Genomic DNA, 16,689 nt, shown 5'->3' with positions numbered 1-16,689 from the left:
AGGTTCTTAAGTCAGCTTCGGCTTAAAATGAAAGAATAGAAAATGTCAACATTTTTAAAAAAATTTATTAAGAAAAATAATTTATCAAAAAATATATTATACAATTTTGTCCAAATCAAATATCAATTTACAAATTATTATTAGGCACTATGCATCATCAGTACTATCATTATATACCGCTTCCACTGACTCGCAAGGGTAAGTGAAACTTTCGTCTAATGAAGTACTCGTATTAGAGGAACTATCGTCCGAGAAATAAGAGCTATTAACCTCTTGAGGTGGCTCCTTATTTATCTTGACGGAGTTACGACGTAGTGTGCCCTGGCAAGCCTCAAATAAAACGTCATTAATAACTTTTTCTGCAATTTCTCTCTGCTGAGGGTGTAACGTTTGCAGTTTCTTACCCCATGCTTTAGCAATGCTTGGGATGTCTTCTTTCGAGGAAGAGTTCAAAGAAGAACTAGATTTCCTAAGGGTTTCATTTTGTCTTGCAACGGGATCCAATATTTTTTGTTTCTTTCTTGGTTGCTGCTTGAACACTGAAGATATAGACGTAGAACAGGGCGAAGATATAGCGGTGTTTCTTTCTGAAGACTTGTCCAGCTGTGCTTCCAATAGTTCCTGTAACTAAAACATTCTATTACCACTAATAATTTGGAATATTTACTTTATAGATTTTCTATTTAGATTTTTATAAAACTACAATATGAAATCCTACTATACTAGCGCGTATAAAATATATATTATAAATACATTACTAGTTCGACATAAAAGTTTAGTTACTTTTATTATATATACAAAAATATTGAAAATATATATATATAAAAACATATATGTACATTGGAGAATAAATAATACACTAAGACCTACAAGATCTACTGTGCCGCACACACTGAGTTTGCCAATAAAAGTATCCAAACCCTTATATCGAACTAGTAGACGTTTCGTGAATCAAGTTTCGAAATAGATTCGTGTTTTTCCAGCAAATCTCCACTCTCTCAATTCTGAAACATTACATTAATTAATTAATTCTGAAATAGCACATTTGTATCTTAATATAACTTACATTGTCCGACGGCGCATAAACACACCTCACAGCTTCCAAAAAGTCTGTAAATTTTTGCGAGGGGTGACTTCTTCGCCACATGTACTCGGCCAGGTAACCGTCAAAGTGGTCCTTGCAATGGTTCGTGCTTATGCTTAAGCTTCTCTTTATGGTAGACCACATACCTTCTATCGAGTTGGTGTGTACTCCATTTTCGGGATTCTTAAATTTTAGGGAGTGATTTAACATTAAGTGTCTGTATCTCTCGTCTTCAAGGCAATCATAAGACTTCCAACATTTTGAAATAATTGTAGTTCCTGGCAATACGAAAGTCTTGATAATATCCAAGAGGACGTCTTTCCCCCTATTTTTAACGACCCTGAAAAACATCTTATGCGAACCTTTTTCCAAACCCCCAATTACCCATTTTCCTCTAACAGCCTTACCTCGGTTGTACTTTCTTTTACCAAATTTGATTTCATCAATTTCAACAATTACATTCACTCCCCCAATCGGCTTGCTTTCTTTCACACATGCTTCCATACATATTTCTCTACAAAAACTCTTCCAGTCAACCACTGTAGAACTTGACATTTGCAACATTTGTTCAGTGTACTTATTTGGTAACTTATGAAACCAATGAAAAGTAACTAACAAAATGTTGCAAATGCTAAGTTTACTGAATTCAAACCATGAGCCCTTTCGCACGGACATACACTCGTCGTGCTGTACCCCATCCATACTCTTTCTGCACCTCCACACATAATCCTCAGTTGCACCCTTTTTTTTTAAAACAACTTCCATTGCTTTTCCACATACTTTACACCTTCTTTCATCAGCGATCAAACCCACTTTCATGCACAAATCAATAGCTTCTCGCCCCCCCTTACTTCTCAACTCGTATAAGAAACTGGCATTGATGGTCTCCATATTTTCAAAACTAACCACAAACCAAAGGCACCAGCACGATTTGAAGCAATCTTCAATACTCAAGTAACACTTAAAGCAAACAAAGCAAATATGGCTGAGTAGCCAGTTCACTGTTACAGTACTGGTATACGGAACAATGCCTTATCCACCAAAGTACAGAAGCAATAAGTAATAAGTATTAAGCACAACGTAACAAGTAGGATAGGTTATACATGGTTATTTATATGGTTCCTGATAAAAAAATTAGAGCCCTCCTGAAAAATTAGGTAAATAGACTTTTCTCATATTGATACCAAAATCTAAATTTTAATCTTTATATTTTGTTTACGTTTTCTAACTGTTATTTATGAGTTTTGATTTACTGTTAAATAAATTCACTGCTTATTTATCGAAGTTGAGTGTAAATAAAAGTTGTGACAGGTACACAAATAATTATGACTCCATAATACTCCATAATTGGATAAATGTGTATTGTTAAAATGTATTTCTATACTTGAAGTGTTTTGCTTTAAAAAAATGAGTTTAACAAAATAAGATACGGCATTTTTGAATTGGGACCCTAGAAACGAAAGGCCGGAGATACTTCCAAAAACTTACTGTAGAAGGCGTAATAAAAATGTGATGGTGAAACATGGGAAAGCGCCCTCTGTTTTTAACCAATTGTTTTGATATTGAAATAATGCAATAACTAGTGAACCGATCTAGTATCACTTTTGCTTCGTGAAAATTTATTCTAGTTTACTAGTGAACTTCTCATAAACGCTTTTTATTATTTGTGTTTTTGCACATGATTTTGGCATGACCCGATTTTGATAGTGTTAACCTAACCGTAGAGTGTAAGTGATCTGAAGGAGTAATTAACATATGGTTTTCGTTAGTTATGGAAGAATATTTTGTTCCTTCTAAATGTTGCCCAACAAGCTCTTCGCATGAAGTGCACGAGTTTAAAAAAAAAGATTCCAAAGGTAGAGAAATACACTGTCAACCTAAAGGCTTATTAGGCACACAGAAAGCGGTCTGTGATTTGGGGAGATTACACAGGAGGCGATATCTTTGTTTGAGCGGTCCAGTTTGATCGCTTTCTTCTTAAGAAGTAGTGCGTTTTCTTGTTCTTTGTTTTAATTTTTATATATTGGGTATGAGCTCGGGCGAAGAATTCCTTCTGTTATTAGCTTTGCAAAGCAAAAAGAAGAAAAGACGAAGTTGTATCAATAAGAAGAGAGAACAATTAGGGGAATACCACCGCTTATGTATTGAACTGGAGTCACATAAAGATAGGTTTTTCAAGTATTTTCGTATGTCGCGAGAATGTTACGAAGAATTTCATGATTTGTTTCAAGTATTTTCGTATGTCGCGAGAATGTTACGAAGAATTTCATGATTTGTTTCAAGTATTTTCGTATGTCGCGAGAATGTTACGAAGAATTGCATGATTTGTTAAAATGCGACGACCATATGTTTCCTGTTTGTTATAATGAAATAAAAAATGAGTAATAAAGTTTCTTAACAATGGAATCTATTTCGTACTTACTAGGTGGCAAGGCGGTCACGTTGATATCTGTAATTTTGTACTACCAGATTGCTTGTGGTCGCGACGAAGACTAGCACGCAGCAATAGACCGCGTTCTGTTTGACAGAGTCGATGCAACATTGTGTAATACAACTAGACCACCTGACCGCCTCGCTCGGAGATCGTTGCCCGCCGCGACAGACCGCTTTCTTCTGCTTAAGTCTTTACATTTCCACTATTTAAATAACTTTAATACCTATTTTACATCTAATATAAATTATTAAACTGATTTACTTAGGAAAGTCATTGGCTAATGAGGAAAGAGAAAATGTCGAAGAAGTTGTTATGAAAAAAGCACGATTTGAAGTCTATAAATTTGCCCAAACTGGACTATCTAACGTAGAACGTCAAAAATCACAGTTTGATTTGGCTTTAAAACTTGGAGCAATACCAAGAAAAAATAAAGCCATTAATTACAAGGTATTAAAAGAAGAAAAACAAGCAAAAAAGAAAGCAGAATACGACATGATGACCCAAATGGAAAAGAACATTAAGCCAAGAGCTAAACGTAAAATAAAAGATACCAAAAGTAAATTGCATCGAAAGAGAAACTTTGGCGCTGGCATTTTGAAAACCTACGGCGAGGTAAGTTTCTTTTTTTCTTTTCTGAGTGTGTTTATTTTGAAAATATCACTGAGTGTTGTCTTTTATTTTAGTTACGGAGAAAAAAATGAAAACATTGGATAAATGTGTATTTAAAAACTGCGAATAATCGTATAAGGATGTGTCACTTCTCAAGTAAAGGAAAAAATGAGCTTGATTTAGCCTTTAGGAAAAAGTACAGGTTTTCACTGGAAATAACAGAACTTTGACAAAAAAAAAAAAATAATTTGAAAGATGTAAAGACGTTTATTATTTTGTATAATTATACGCAATATTTAAATTTCTTAGGTTTATTTTCCTTTGGTTGGTATAATGTGAACAGAACATTGTGGCAAAGCTTCCTGCAGTTCTGCAACAGACCTGGTAAGGTCCTTTACTTGATTAAGATTTCCTAATCTTAAATCATCCAATCTCCTGAAAATTCATTTATAAGAACTAGTTGTAACCTTAAAAATGTTCACCTAATTATTACCATTAATTTTTTTATATCTTTGTTCTATCGCCATTAAATCTTTACAGATACAAAAGTTAGTGCATACTTCATTGTTTTAAGCACTTATAACATTCAAAGAGATACGAAAACGCACCAATTTGGAAAGTAAAAGATAATACATACTTGAGATTTGTAAGAGTTGCTAATCCTTTCTCTGTTATTTCTCCACAATTTGTTATTTCCAATTGGCATAGACTATTTGCAAGTAAGCTTAACTGAGATATAGAGCGATCATCAAAGTACCAACAATTGTGGAATTTTATTTTCGTGATATAGTTGCATCCATCTTTAAGGGAAAAAAATGTATATAATTAGAGATTTAAAGTTCACAGTTTAATTAAAAAACTTTTGTTTTCATACAAATTCTTAGAGAACAATAAAAATTGCGAGTTAAAAAAGATTATCTGGAGGTAAGGCTGGCTTTCCTTGAAAGTATAAGCAGTGTCAATTTTATGCAGACCTCTTGAATTTTTTTGGCCGAACTTTGTAAATCATTGTCCTCACAAGCTTACATTACAGACAAAAAAAAAGTGAATTCGTTGTTCGGGTTGACTTAACTTTAAGGGTGAATTATATAGAAAATGTATGCCAATTATGAAAACCCCTACTAAAATAGGGAAATCCATGATGGGATATAGCAGCATCCGTAGCATCTACTTCTTCGATGTAATAAGGAGTTTTGTCTTTCTCGTCAAGAGGAAGATTGTTGTAATGTTTAACGAAAGTCGGTTGCCCATGCCATCTAACATAAGCACCGTTTCGCATTAGCCACTCCGCACAAGCTCTATCTGGTCCCACAGCTTCAATCCTACTATTCGATACCCTGAACATTAAAAAAAAAAGAATTATTTAAATAATATTGGCGGGAAATAGAAATGTACCTCATTGGAATTTACTCCTGATTTATTCTGGATATGACAGTAGTTTTTTTTTTTTAACTAAGGGTATAATTGTTGGCTATTGTTATGATTTTAAGGCGTATCAGTATCTATGCACAACTCGCACCTGCTGGTTTGTAATTACCATAAAAAAAGTTACTAACTGATTTTAGACAGATTCCCTTAAAGTAATGAAAATAATAATTTACAGTGATACTAACCTATTAAATATTGGTAGAAGAGCACCAAAAATATTGCGCGTCCCTGGAAGGACTCGGCGCAGATATCTGCACTTTATCAACATCTAGAGTAAATAAGAAACAAATTACACAGACATTTTAAAAAAGTTCAAATTTTATTTTAAGAAAATATTACGTACCTGATTTCAAAAGAGTAGTTTCTTTTTTACTTAAACCTTTGATTAACTAAGTTATAAATGGATATCTTGAAACTTATTGTTATAAACATGTTAGTCGTAATCTATTAATCGAGTTCCATAATTTTGTATCGTACTCAAGATTTTGCTTTCGAATTTCATTTGTAAATTTAATCATCAGGTTAAACTCCTTCCAATGCTATAGTAAAACCAAGTTTGAAATAACCCAACATTTTTCAATAATGAACTGTTACCAAAAGGACTAGAAATAACAAAGATTTGTTAGAAAAAAATATTCTATTGCAATTAAGAAAATATGTTAAAATGAATTTGGAATTGAGGTGACTCCCCCCCTAGAAAAAAATTGACGGTTTCCCTCCTCATAATAGAAAAATGATAACTTTGCGAGATTAATTTTTCTTCCTTATCGACTAGTACTTTTTAATGTAAGAAGCTAATTATCTTTCAGAATTTGGAAATAACAGTGTAATCTGCATTTTAATAGATTACTCATTAGATTTCGAAAATTCCAAAGGATATTTAAGAATAAAAGTAAGGCATTCGTAATTCAAATTAGACGAGCTATATCTTTGATGAACCAGAAAGTAATATTGGATATTCTAGAGTAGGTTTAATCAGGGGTATAGTGTGCAGGAGTGAAGCTTTGACATGGGCTATTCTGACCTTAGACGAACTTTGGTTTGACTAGGTACTAGAACAGACAAAAAAAAATCTCTAGGTTATTATAGCTAAATAGTTGACCCGCGAGTTGAACTTTGAGTAAGCTTCTAATTAATGGTAAAAGATGTATGGGATAAGTAGCCTAACGTGAACCGACTAGTTCTCCGAGAAGTTCTACATACTACTTACGAAACCTCCAGAAGTGCAACTTCCCCTAACCAGCAAAGGAAGAGAGCGAGAAACATCTGCGCTTGAACTCAAGCTCATGGGCCTCATCCCTGGTGGGGCGTCTGTCTACCAAACTGTAGGTACTAGTGTTGATAAGAGAGCTACGGCTTATCATGAGTAAAACCAATATAATTTTAACCCATTATTCAGAATTAAAAACTTAAAATTGATTCCTCTTACTTTGCTGAAACTTATGTATGTGTATCTAATCTAAATAGCACCAAACCATAAATACGACTACCTAAGATTACTCAAATATAACCACAGCTCTTGGCTTTATGTAGCGATTTTTCCTAAGTATCTATGTATAAAGTTTTTAACTCGTTATAAAACTAGTTAACAAGTACGTACATACGATTTGATAAAATAGGCCAGACTCTTAATTACACAGCAATAACAACAATAACGCAATCCACAAACGAAGTAAATAAATATAAAAAGTCTTTCAGTTCTCTTTACCTCACTAATAACCTCACAGTGACACGTTACAAGTGGCTTTGGACTTACAAACCGGTCGGCGCCGTCCAGCTCTACTTGTACTTGTTGGTATATTCTAGACCCATCTCTCCTTCTCAATATTCTCGTATCTTCTGGAAGAATCTCGCTACTTTGTCCAAGATCAATCAATGGACTTGAGCAATAAAGAAAATTGGGACTAACAACATCTCTATCAAGAGAAAGACATGTACAGTTAGATAACGCATGGGCGAAGAGAAATTGCCTATAAAGCTCTTTACTTAAAGGAGTTTATTACGTTCTTACATCCTTCCAGGTGATTTTCGACAAATTTGAAAAGTTCGCGATTGTGTGGACAGATTGCAAGTATCACTTTTAGAAAGAAAAAATTAAAGATTTTAAAAATAAGGAAAGAAAAAACAATATAATTATACTACTATAATATTATTATTACTTGTATATCTGCACTTTCTTGAAAACTAACTTTTGGAAATAAAATACAAATTTGTTTTGTAAATTTACAATATATATTTATAATTTCAATATTTACAGTTTACATATTAAACGAGTTCAGACTTAACTTCTGTCTTCTCTAACTAATTGACTTCATTCCAAAGTTCTTACCTAATTGTCTTTTTTAAATACAATTATACAACAAATAAAATAAAAACTTCTAAATTACAATTTGCATTTGACGGTTTCTATACTGGATGTTTCTGAAACCTGTCCACTAAAAGCAGCTTCGACAACTTCAGACATTCGGCTCACATATATAAGTTCTAATGAATTCTAAAATAAATAAATAAACTTTATCACAAGGCTTTACTAAACATAAATTAATTACAAAGAGAATATACATTTGTTTTCTAGTTACATGTAAGTGTTTCATGTGCATTTCAAAGATTGAAAATTCTATCGATTTTATTTTGTACTTACCAATATGTCTTTTGGTATTTCATCCACGTAATTAATTGATTTTTTTGGCAAAACAATTTTTGTTAGACCGGCTCGCTGAGCAGCTAATATTTTCTCGCGAAGTCCACCAACCTATTAGACAAAAACAAAGAAATAAAAAATTACATTCTAAAACAAATTTCACATCCAAATTAAATTCTGTTTTAAAAATCTTTACAGGTAGAACAATGCCTTGAAGTGTTATTTCCCCAGTAAAAGCCATACTGGTATCGACTGGTAGACCAGTAAAGAGAGATATCAGTGCAACAGCAATAGTCACCCCTGCAGATGGACCTTCTTTACTTACAGCACCCGCAGGAAAGTGAATGTGTACACCGTTATGTTTCAGTAAATCCTGTCCAGGTTCTACCAAAGCATACTAAGAAGAGAAAAAAATAAATTAATTTTATACAGTGGAAAATTTATTGCATAATAATAATTTTAAGTAATATACCTTGTGGGCAACACTTCTGAGCCAATTTAAAGCAAGTTGTGCAGATTCTCGCATGACGTCGCCCAAAAGTCCAGTGAGTACTAGGTTTGGTGACGGAAACGAAGGCAGAATCTCCGACGTAACACCTGCAGGCGATGGTAAAAGGGTTGCTTCAACTATCAACACAGCCCCCCCTACTGATGTATAAGCAAGGCCAACTGCTACACCTGCTACCCCAGTTCTATTCTGTATGTCCTCTTCCAAGTAAACACTACCCTAAGAGAAAAAAAGCACAACTTACACTAGTTATATAAAAAAAAAAGATACATTTTTTTCGTACACTTAAACAATTAAACTTACTCCCAAAATTTCAACCACTTTTTCCGCATCTATTAAAACAGGAATATCAGATTCTTTTGTTTTGGGATCTACTATTTTGACTGCTACAGCACGGCATACTGCAGCTAGTTTCCTTTCAATTGCTCGGACACCTGCTTCCTTCGTGTAACCTTTAACTGCAATACAAACATGTGGAAAGGTTAAGAGTGGTCTTAATGATGATATTGATGAAGCAAATAAAATGGAGCTCAATAATGGTAATTTCTTTCTCTTCTCCTCTTAAGTAAAGTATACGTGTATATTTATATATAAAATGCTTTTTACTATAGATTAGAATATATGCTTTTACAATCTTCAATATCAACAACCATTTGTTTACAAAAATACGACTTTCACAGAAAATGACTCAGGTCCCGATGTATTTTTTTTTTTTTTTTTGCGCATCGACGTCTATGGTCCTGATAGCGCCTATCCTGATGTAATTAATAAACTTACAGATGAGGCGAGAGATATCTCCAGGATTTCTAAGGAGTCGCCTCGAGGTAATAGCGCATTCAAAGTAAGAAATATATGAGGTATGTTTAATTTTAACTATATTCTCTATAAAGCGGATTTGGTAAAACCTACAGCACTTATGCTCCTTATGAGTTAATTTCGTTGAACCATTGTTATAACCAGCAAATCTCTTGAGGATTTTGTAGAATATTACTCCAATTCTATATCAAAAACTTTTCAACATTCTGAGGCATTTCTTAATGCCGTCACATAAATACGAGAGGCTCACTACAGATTAAAAGTTTTAATGTATAGGATAAATAATCCACAAGTAGAAATTATATTGTAGAAAATATGCGTGACAGAAAACATTCCTGAAGTATACCTACTTAATAAATTAATGGTGTTATCAGGCACTATTAGCATTTTTGATTTAAGTCCATGCATATTTATTTGCTTTGGTAACAAATAATTTTTAGCAATTTGAAATTTCTCCTCCTGAAATAAGAATGATTGTGGCAATTAAAGCAGAATAAAAAAAGAAGAAGTTTTCATTAATCGATTAAATTTATGTCTAATTAACAATCGCATTCATAATATTACCTGGGCATATCCAGAAACCTTTATAACTTCTAGCCGATCAAGCAGCGGGGATGGAATAGTGGACGTAGTGTTTGCTGTGGCTATAAATATTGTTTGCGATAAATCAAATGGAATGTTCAGATAATGATCCACAAAATTACAGTTTTGTTCAGGATCTAGTACTTCTAAGAGGGCAGCAGCTGGAATTCCATGTACTCCTCGTCCCTATCAAAGGATTTTTAATCATTAAACTACACCAAAATAATATCTCAACTATATCTCAAGATTTTAATGATATAACATTGTACATTAATACAAAGAAAAGATTTTTTGATTTAAAGTAAGTCTTTTAAAGCAGTAATACTCAAAATGTCAAGTAAAGATGCTCATTAAAACACAAATTATTGTAGAAGTTGCTATTGAAACTCAAGATATTTTTATAGATAAAAAAAATGATACCAGCTTATCAATTTCATCCAAAAGAATAACTGGATTGTTTGTTCCGGCCATTTTTATAGCCTGAATAATTCTCCCGGGCATTGAACCTATGTAGGTTCTTCGGTGACCTCTTATATCAGATTGATTAGCGATTCCTCCCAAAGATATTCTACAAAAGGAATAGTTAATTTTTTTTTTTCGAGTCTAATAATAAGCTGAAAGAAAAATAGGTGTAGCATAAGATACGTTATATTGCCTTGCTGTTATATGCTCCCTCCCCCCACCCAAATATTACCATAAAATTGCCTTCAAACTTAAATGTTTAAATAAATCTATTTTATCAATGTTAAAAAAAAAAAAGATATCGCAATTGAAATTCGAAGATTAAAGACAAAATTAATAAAAATTAAGACCATGAAAATGATGAAAAATAGTTGTACCACATATTTTTAGAAAAACTCGTACTACTATAAAATTCGCTCTTCCGAATAAACGATTACCTTGGATTTGAACTATAAACTTGCATTAATAAAAATGTGCTTCGCAACTGTTACAAATTTTCCCATAGAATTAAAGAAATAGAATTCCAAGAAAAAATGATTACATAAACGGTCTTCGTTAAAATTAAGAAAAACTCGAGCACAAATGTAGACTAGCTCTTCCGAATTTACGAATATCTTAGACTTCAATTATAACTGCATGTAATGATGAATTATGCAAGGCAACGTATTAAACATTCTAAAGAAATGTCTCTTTGGAAACAAACTTAATAAAGCAAATGCTGAATTAAGATACTTCTCCTGTAAAATTTATAAACCTATTAGTAAACGAAATTTAAATTAAGTCGAGAGAAGCTAAAAAACTTTTACCTTTGAAACTGCCTGCCTAGAATGCTCGCCACAGATCGTCCTACACTTGTCTTTCCCACACCAGGAGGTCCAACAAAACATAAAATTGGTCCACGCAGGTTGTTATTATTCAATTTACTTACGGCTAAATATTCAATTACTCTACGTTTTAGTTTGAACAGGCCGTAATGATCTCTATCCAGTTCCTGAAAATAAAATAAATTATATGAGCTTAAAGTTAAAAATAAATAAATAAAAATCATAATGCCTAATTTGGTTCTATCGTAAAATAAATTAAGTTTAAATTTGAACCAACGTGTATTTTTTTTTTTTTTGTTTAATGAAGACAGCCTTCTTTAAACACAAAATCAAATTCCAGCTTCAAGCCAGTTGACGAATTGGGCTTGGTACTTCTCCTTCCAATTTATGGTAATGAAACTGAAGGCAAACCAGGCTGATTTACAGAAAAAAGGATCTAGGAATGGAATATGAATTTAAGCGATTTGGAATGTGCAGTCTTTAATTCCTAAAATACTACATCCTTGTTGTTTGCCGAAAACTTGAAGAATTCATGAAGTCAATGTAGAATTTTCCGCAAAAGATAAGGCTGAAGGATTAATGAACGGCCACCCCGTTTTTTCGGAACACATCATTTGTGGCCCCTAGTTTTTTATGATGTTCATTGATTCAGAAAATAACTGAATTTGATCAGTACTAGAGACTCATAAAAATTGGAAGGCTACGTAGACAGGATCACAGAATGAGTCCCCGAAGCTTTCTGCGGCTTTAGATGTAAAGACGGATTTGCTAATTATTGGTATTCTTGAGTGGAGAAGCAAAACACGGGCAAATATGATTGGGAGCAGCTGCTGCTAGGGCAGTTAAGCCAAAAATGATGTATATTTTTAATTAATTGCGCGGAAAATGTCAGGTTGTTGACCTTTGGAGCCTGTTTCTCTACAGGTCTATTGTCAATATTTCTTTGCAGAAAACACTGTTCACCTCCGCACTATGAGCAACGAGGCTGAGAGGAAGAAAAGTAGAATTAAAATGGCCTTGCCTTCACTTAAACTTACTTCTTTCGCTTGGCTGACATCCACTTCTTTGCTTGATGAAACAGACCATGGTAAGTCGGCAATTAACTCAATGTAATTTCGAATTAGCGCATGCTCTGGATTGTAGTAGCTCATTTTTTGTAAACGCGCTAATTCTCTTGTCGCTATTTTCTCTGCATGAGGTGGTAAGTTGGCATTCCTGAATGTCATAAACATTTGAATTGAAGCTTTATTTAACTTTAACATTGACAATATTTAGAGAAAAGCAATTGTGAAGGAGTATCTAATATGTATGTATTATTAATATTAAGAAAATATATTCAAATGTATATATATTTAAATATATACAGTTTCTTACTTTAGTTTTTCTTTAAGTTCAGTAATGTCTTTAGATTCATTACTTTCAGAATGTGCTGGAAGGTGCGCATGTCTATTATCTAATATTTTCATGACAACACCTCTTTCTACTGGCTTACGTCCACTAACCAATGCCAATGGATTGCCAATCTCTAAAATAAAAGTTTTCTTAAATTCATATTGCATTGATTTTTTTTAAATGAATGTAGCTGATTAATTTACATATATATATTTATGAAAAATTACGCTATAGTGTATTGCTACTACACTAAATTCTACTCACCTTTTACGTATCTTTGTGCAAGAGGTATCACTTTCTTCAACCTGCTACAAAGATCTACTGTCTGTAATATTTCGAGTTTTTCCTCAAACGATGTGGATACAAAAGCAGCACATAGATCAATCAACTGGGTATTTGATATGGAATCAAAAGCTTTCTATAAAAATAAATATATAATAGAGTTAACATTCAAATAAATAAATAACTCAACTCTAAATATTGACAATAATTAAGAATTCTTTAAATTACCTCAAGTTTTAAATGTGACAAGTCTTGTAAGCTGAAAGCATAAAACAATTTGGCTAGAATAGTCTTTAACTGTTCCATCAATTCACTTACTTGTTCGGTTGATTCGACATCTAAAATACAAGAGATACAATCCAATAATGTATTGTTAAAAGTCAATCTAACTGTGCGGAACCGAAGTTTCACAGGAGTGTCACAATTAATTAATATTATTAATAATAATAATAATAATCATCATCATCATGGAAGGAATTGGCTATGCGGTTAGCGTAATGGATGATTCCCATGCGGAGATAGCATGATCGAATCCAATTGCTGACCCTTAGATTTTCTCTTCCTAGGAGCTTCTTACAGCTCACTGTCCGGTGATGGATAGTGTTTTTTGTAACGAGGTAACACTGTCCGGAGGCCGGCAGTGCACTGAAAAAAGCTCCGGGCGCCAATAACCTCATATGTTGACGCGCCTTAAATCATTAAAAAAAAATAAAATAAAAAATAATAAATCTTACACTCTTTCACTTACTATACGGTAGAGAACATTACAACCTATTATGAGAAAAACTAACAATGCACTGGAGAAGGTTTAGGGCTCAATGATCTTAAAGCGTTAATTAAGTGAAAGCAAGTAATAAATTTAAATTCATGTTTTATGATTCCCTTAGCGCAGTCGCTCGAATACCGACTGAGATTAAGAACTCCTGCTAGGCTTAAACATTTACTCTTCAAAATAAAAAATAAAATAAATTACATAAAGAACTTTTTGGATGGAAAATAGAATAGTGTATTATGATGGCACAGTTAGATGAACGAGCTCACTGCCATCTAAGATTGCATTGTAGAATCGCAAAGTTAGAAATGTTTCAAAGATAAATTTTCTTTCATATAATTCAATATTTTACTTGAATTATAGAATAGATGAAATGTAGACTAATATGTTACCTATTTTATCTTCTAATTCTGCAACTGTCGCCAATGAATAATTTTTTTTATTGAAAGTTTCTAGTAGACGGATTCTGGTTAATCCTGTGCAGGTAAGGGTTACTGTTCTCCGAGGTACTGCCACGCTCAAAATTTGGTTAACTATAGCAGCAGTGCCGACAGTGCCTTCTGTAGGTTCCTTTGGCAAAAAATATGGTTTTATTATTCCACTTTTCTATTATGTTACAGCGAAGGTTTAACCAAAATATTTGTCGTTTTATAGTTTTAATGTTTGCAGTTTTAAAGTTTTTTATAGATTCCACTTCTTAGCTTGAACCAATATTTAAAGAAGAAAATTTAAAGTATCTGTCCTTTGAAGGTGTAAAGGACATTTTTGGAAAATACTAATCATTGTTTACTAAGATAATGAAGTACATAAACTTGGCCACACATAAAAAAGAAGCATTTTCTTCTCTATTCTGTGGAAGTAACATAATGTTACCCTAGTACTTAACGCGAAGGACGTAACTGCAATAATTACAAGCTATAACTCACTGAAATTTTCTTCTTAAGGATTAAAATATAAAATGAAATTAATACTAATTAATAGAGAAGTCCAACAATCTACATTCAGTTATCAGTACAATTTTTGTCTAAAGCTGCAAAAAAGCATTTATATGCACATATTTTTTAAATCTATCATTCACAAAACAAAATACAATTTTTCGCACCTTCCTGCTTTCTGTTGTGGGAATTACTCCGACTATTATAGGCAGGTCAAGACCCTTCTTCATATTAAGCTCCATTATATGACCACTGTAAGTTAAAATATTAGCTGATTAACGATGTTGTCATCTATACGCATTTGTTAAATTTTATTTTTGCTTTATTAAATTTCAAAAAGTATAAGGGAACACATGGGAGTAAAGGAACGATATTGTTACTTGTGTACAAATGAGGATTCTCTTACGGTACGGGCACATTTAGTGTAAGGCTGATGATTGATGGCCAAAAAAGTGCTTAAGGAGTCAACTACCGTTCAACAGAGGTAGACAAAGGGTCGATTCGGCAACAATGCAACCAGGAGGTCATGACCGTCAGGAGATTGCGAGACAGAGGAAGTGGTTTCGGAATAAACTAATTTAGTACGGCCTTGGTATGAGATTAACGAGTCTATCAGCCTGATTTCGAGCTTTACCGTGGCGCGATGTACTGGTAAACGTTCAAATCCTGACTGAGGTATTCCATTTAATGATGAGTCTGACCGGATGTTGATCAGAAGTTGGGTAATGGATAGGGTTCAACACTGAATCATTTTCAATTTTAAATCGTGTTAAATGGAAGTCCTAATGAAGGAAATCGCATATACCGGATTAGGAAAAGTTATTTAGAACCCGATGAAGACAAGAGTAACAAGAACGGCAACTGTGCCACTTTTTGTAACTCCAAGATAAGTCTTTCTATAGTTGTGGTCTGGTCTGGACGCTTATAAATATGTTCAGCAAATTATAGGCCAAGAATCACTTTTTTTTTGAAAATGACTGTTGGTCTTAACGAGATGGATACTCACCAGAACAATTACTGGTGAACAAAACTGTTGAAGTCTTTTGAAAAGTTTTTAATATTTTATAAATATAGATAAACACTTAGAGAGCAGAAAAAACCCTGTACGCTCCAACTATGTATTTCGAAGGGATAAAGCTTCACAGAAATATAAACGAACTACGGCTTTAAAAACTTCAAAGATGTCAATAATGTTTCATGCAGAAGGAATAATTCATCCAAAGGAATATTTGATGGATGTACAATTATTTAATCTGAATCTTTGTCTTTCGTTTTTTAACCCAAGAAAATAATTACTGGTTTAAAATAAGTAAGAGATTTGCAGTGCTTACATAACATGCTTATTCATGTTTAAAAAACACCGCGAAAGAATTGATCTAATTTTGCTTTATTTATAATAATTGAAAGTTAAGTCTTACTTAGTGGATTCCAATCTGAGTGTCATTCCTGGCAAAAGTACTTGATTGGGTAACAAAATGACGGGTATTTTTTTAGGAATTTTTACTGACTCTAACATAATGTAATAACTGAACTGTTTTTCTCAGTTGAAAAAAGAAAATGATCTTATTTTAAAAACGGACAGCAGAACACTTCACGTAATGACTAAACAGTTTTATGCGCTGCGTAAGTACAGATGTTTATAGAACTGAAAGATAGGTAATTCATATTAACATCTGCTTCAGAACATTTTTTTATGTAGTACTATAAATAAGATGCCTTATATTAAGAACAATTCGCGATAACAAGCTACACACATTTACATGTATTCCTTATGTTCGTTTCAACTTCAAATTGACTTTGACCTGCTTGCTAAGAGCACAAACCTCCCCATTATCAGAACTGCAATCACAAGTTGTCGATTATTTACTATCGATTAAAAATTTGTTTCTTTACAATATTTTTTAAAATATTTAATACAAC

The 16,689-nt window shown here is 33.0% G+C and overlaps 4 protein-coding genes across 8 annotated transcripts; 1 reads left to right on the top strand and 3 right to left on the bottom strand.

Annotated features, from left to right (window-relative positions):
- Positions 1-47: 47 nt before the first annotated feature.
- LOC141454387 (uncharacterized) lies at positions 48-2,274 on the bottom strand. Of its 2 annotated transcripts, none has more exons than XM_074128553.1 (2): positions 1,067-2,274; positions 48-627 (listed from the first exon to the last, which is right to left on the bottom strand). In XM_074128553.1, the coding sequence occupies exons 1-2, from the start codon at positions 1,973-1,975 to the stop codon at positions 148-150; spliced, it is 1,389 nt and encodes a 462-aa protein (XP_073984654.1). In that variant the 5' UTR covers positions 1,976-2,274; the 3' UTR covers positions 48-147. The 2 variants fall into 2 exon arrangements, with proteins under 2 accessions (XP_073984654.1, XP_073984659.1); XM_074128558.1 differs by having other exon boundaries at positions 48-621.
- Positions 2,275-2,588: 314 nt separating this feature from the next.
- Positions 2,589-4,432, top strand: LOC141454448 (uncharacterized). Of its 2 annotated transcripts, none has more exons than XM_074128690.1 (3): positions 2,589-2,940; positions 3,784-4,130; positions 4,202-4,432. In XM_074128690.1, exons 1-3 carry the CDS (start codon positions 2,856-2,858, stop codon positions 4,217-4,219), a joined length of 450 nt encoding a protein of 149 aa, XP_073984791.1. In that variant the 5' UTR covers positions 2,589-2,855; the 3' UTR covers positions 4,220-4,432. The 2 variants fall into 2 exon arrangements, with proteins under 2 accessions (XP_073984791.1, XP_073984786.1); XM_074128685.1 differs by lacking the exon at positions 2,589-2,940 and adding an exon at positions 3,553-3,705.
- LOC141454444 (ATP synthase subunit s, mitochondrial) lies at positions 4,375-6,091 on the bottom strand. The gene is made up of 5 exons (XM_074128675.1): positions 5,899-6,091; positions 5,741-5,823; positions 5,250-5,464; positions 4,765-4,927; positions 4,375-4,562 (listed from the first exon to the last, which is right to left on the bottom strand). Exons 2-5 carry the CDS (start codon positions 5,821-5,823, stop codon positions 4,439-4,441), a joined length of 585 nt encoding a protein of 194 aa, XP_073984776.1. The 5' UTR covers positions 5,899-6,091; the 3' UTR covers positions 4,375-4,438.
- A 1,673-nt stretch (positions 6,092-7,764) lies between these two features.
- Positions 7,765-16,604, bottom strand: LOC141454366 (lon protease homolog 2, peroxisomal-like). 3 transcript variants are annotated; one of them, XM_074128499.1, is made up of 17 exons: positions 16,524-16,588; positions 16,188-16,414; positions 14,937-15,021; positions 14,227-14,404; positions 13,291-13,400; positions 13,045-13,198; positions 12,763-12,913; positions 12,426-12,603; positions 11,371-11,555; positions 10,523-10,670; positions 10,085-10,288; positions 9,871-9,979; positions 9,008-9,162; positions 8,669-8,923; positions 8,393-8,593; positions 8,197-8,307; positions 7,765-8,049 (listed from the first exon to the last, which is right to left on the bottom strand). In XM_074128499.1, the coding sequence occupies exons 2-17, from the start codon at positions 16,283-16,285 to the stop codon at positions 7,939-7,941; spliced, it is 2,433 nt and encodes an 810-aa protein (XP_073984600.1). In that variant the 5' UTR covers positions 16,286-16,414; positions 16,524-16,588; the 3' UTR covers positions 7,765-7,938. The 3 variants fall into 3 exon arrangements, with proteins under 3 accessions (XP_073984600.1, XP_073984610.1, XP_073984619.1); XM_074128509.1 differs by having other exon boundaries at positions 13,045-13,168; positions 16,188-16,604; XM_074128518.1 differs by lacking the exon at positions 16,188-16,414 and having other exon boundaries at positions 16,524-16,542.
- Between the last annotated feature and the right edge of the window lie 85 nt (positions 16,605-16,689).

This window comes from Rhodnius prolixus, unplaced genomic scaffold (assembly GCF_049639745.1).
Source record: "Rhodnius prolixus isolate KJV_2025 unplaced genomic scaffold, Rpr scaffold_1, whole genome shotgun sequence".
NCBI lineage: Eukaryota > Metazoa > Arthropoda > Insecta > Hemiptera > Reduviidae > Rhodnius > Rhodnius prolixus.
The sequence above is the reverse complement of the archived record's forward strand: the minus strand, read 5'-3'. Positions and strand labels throughout refer to the sequence as shown.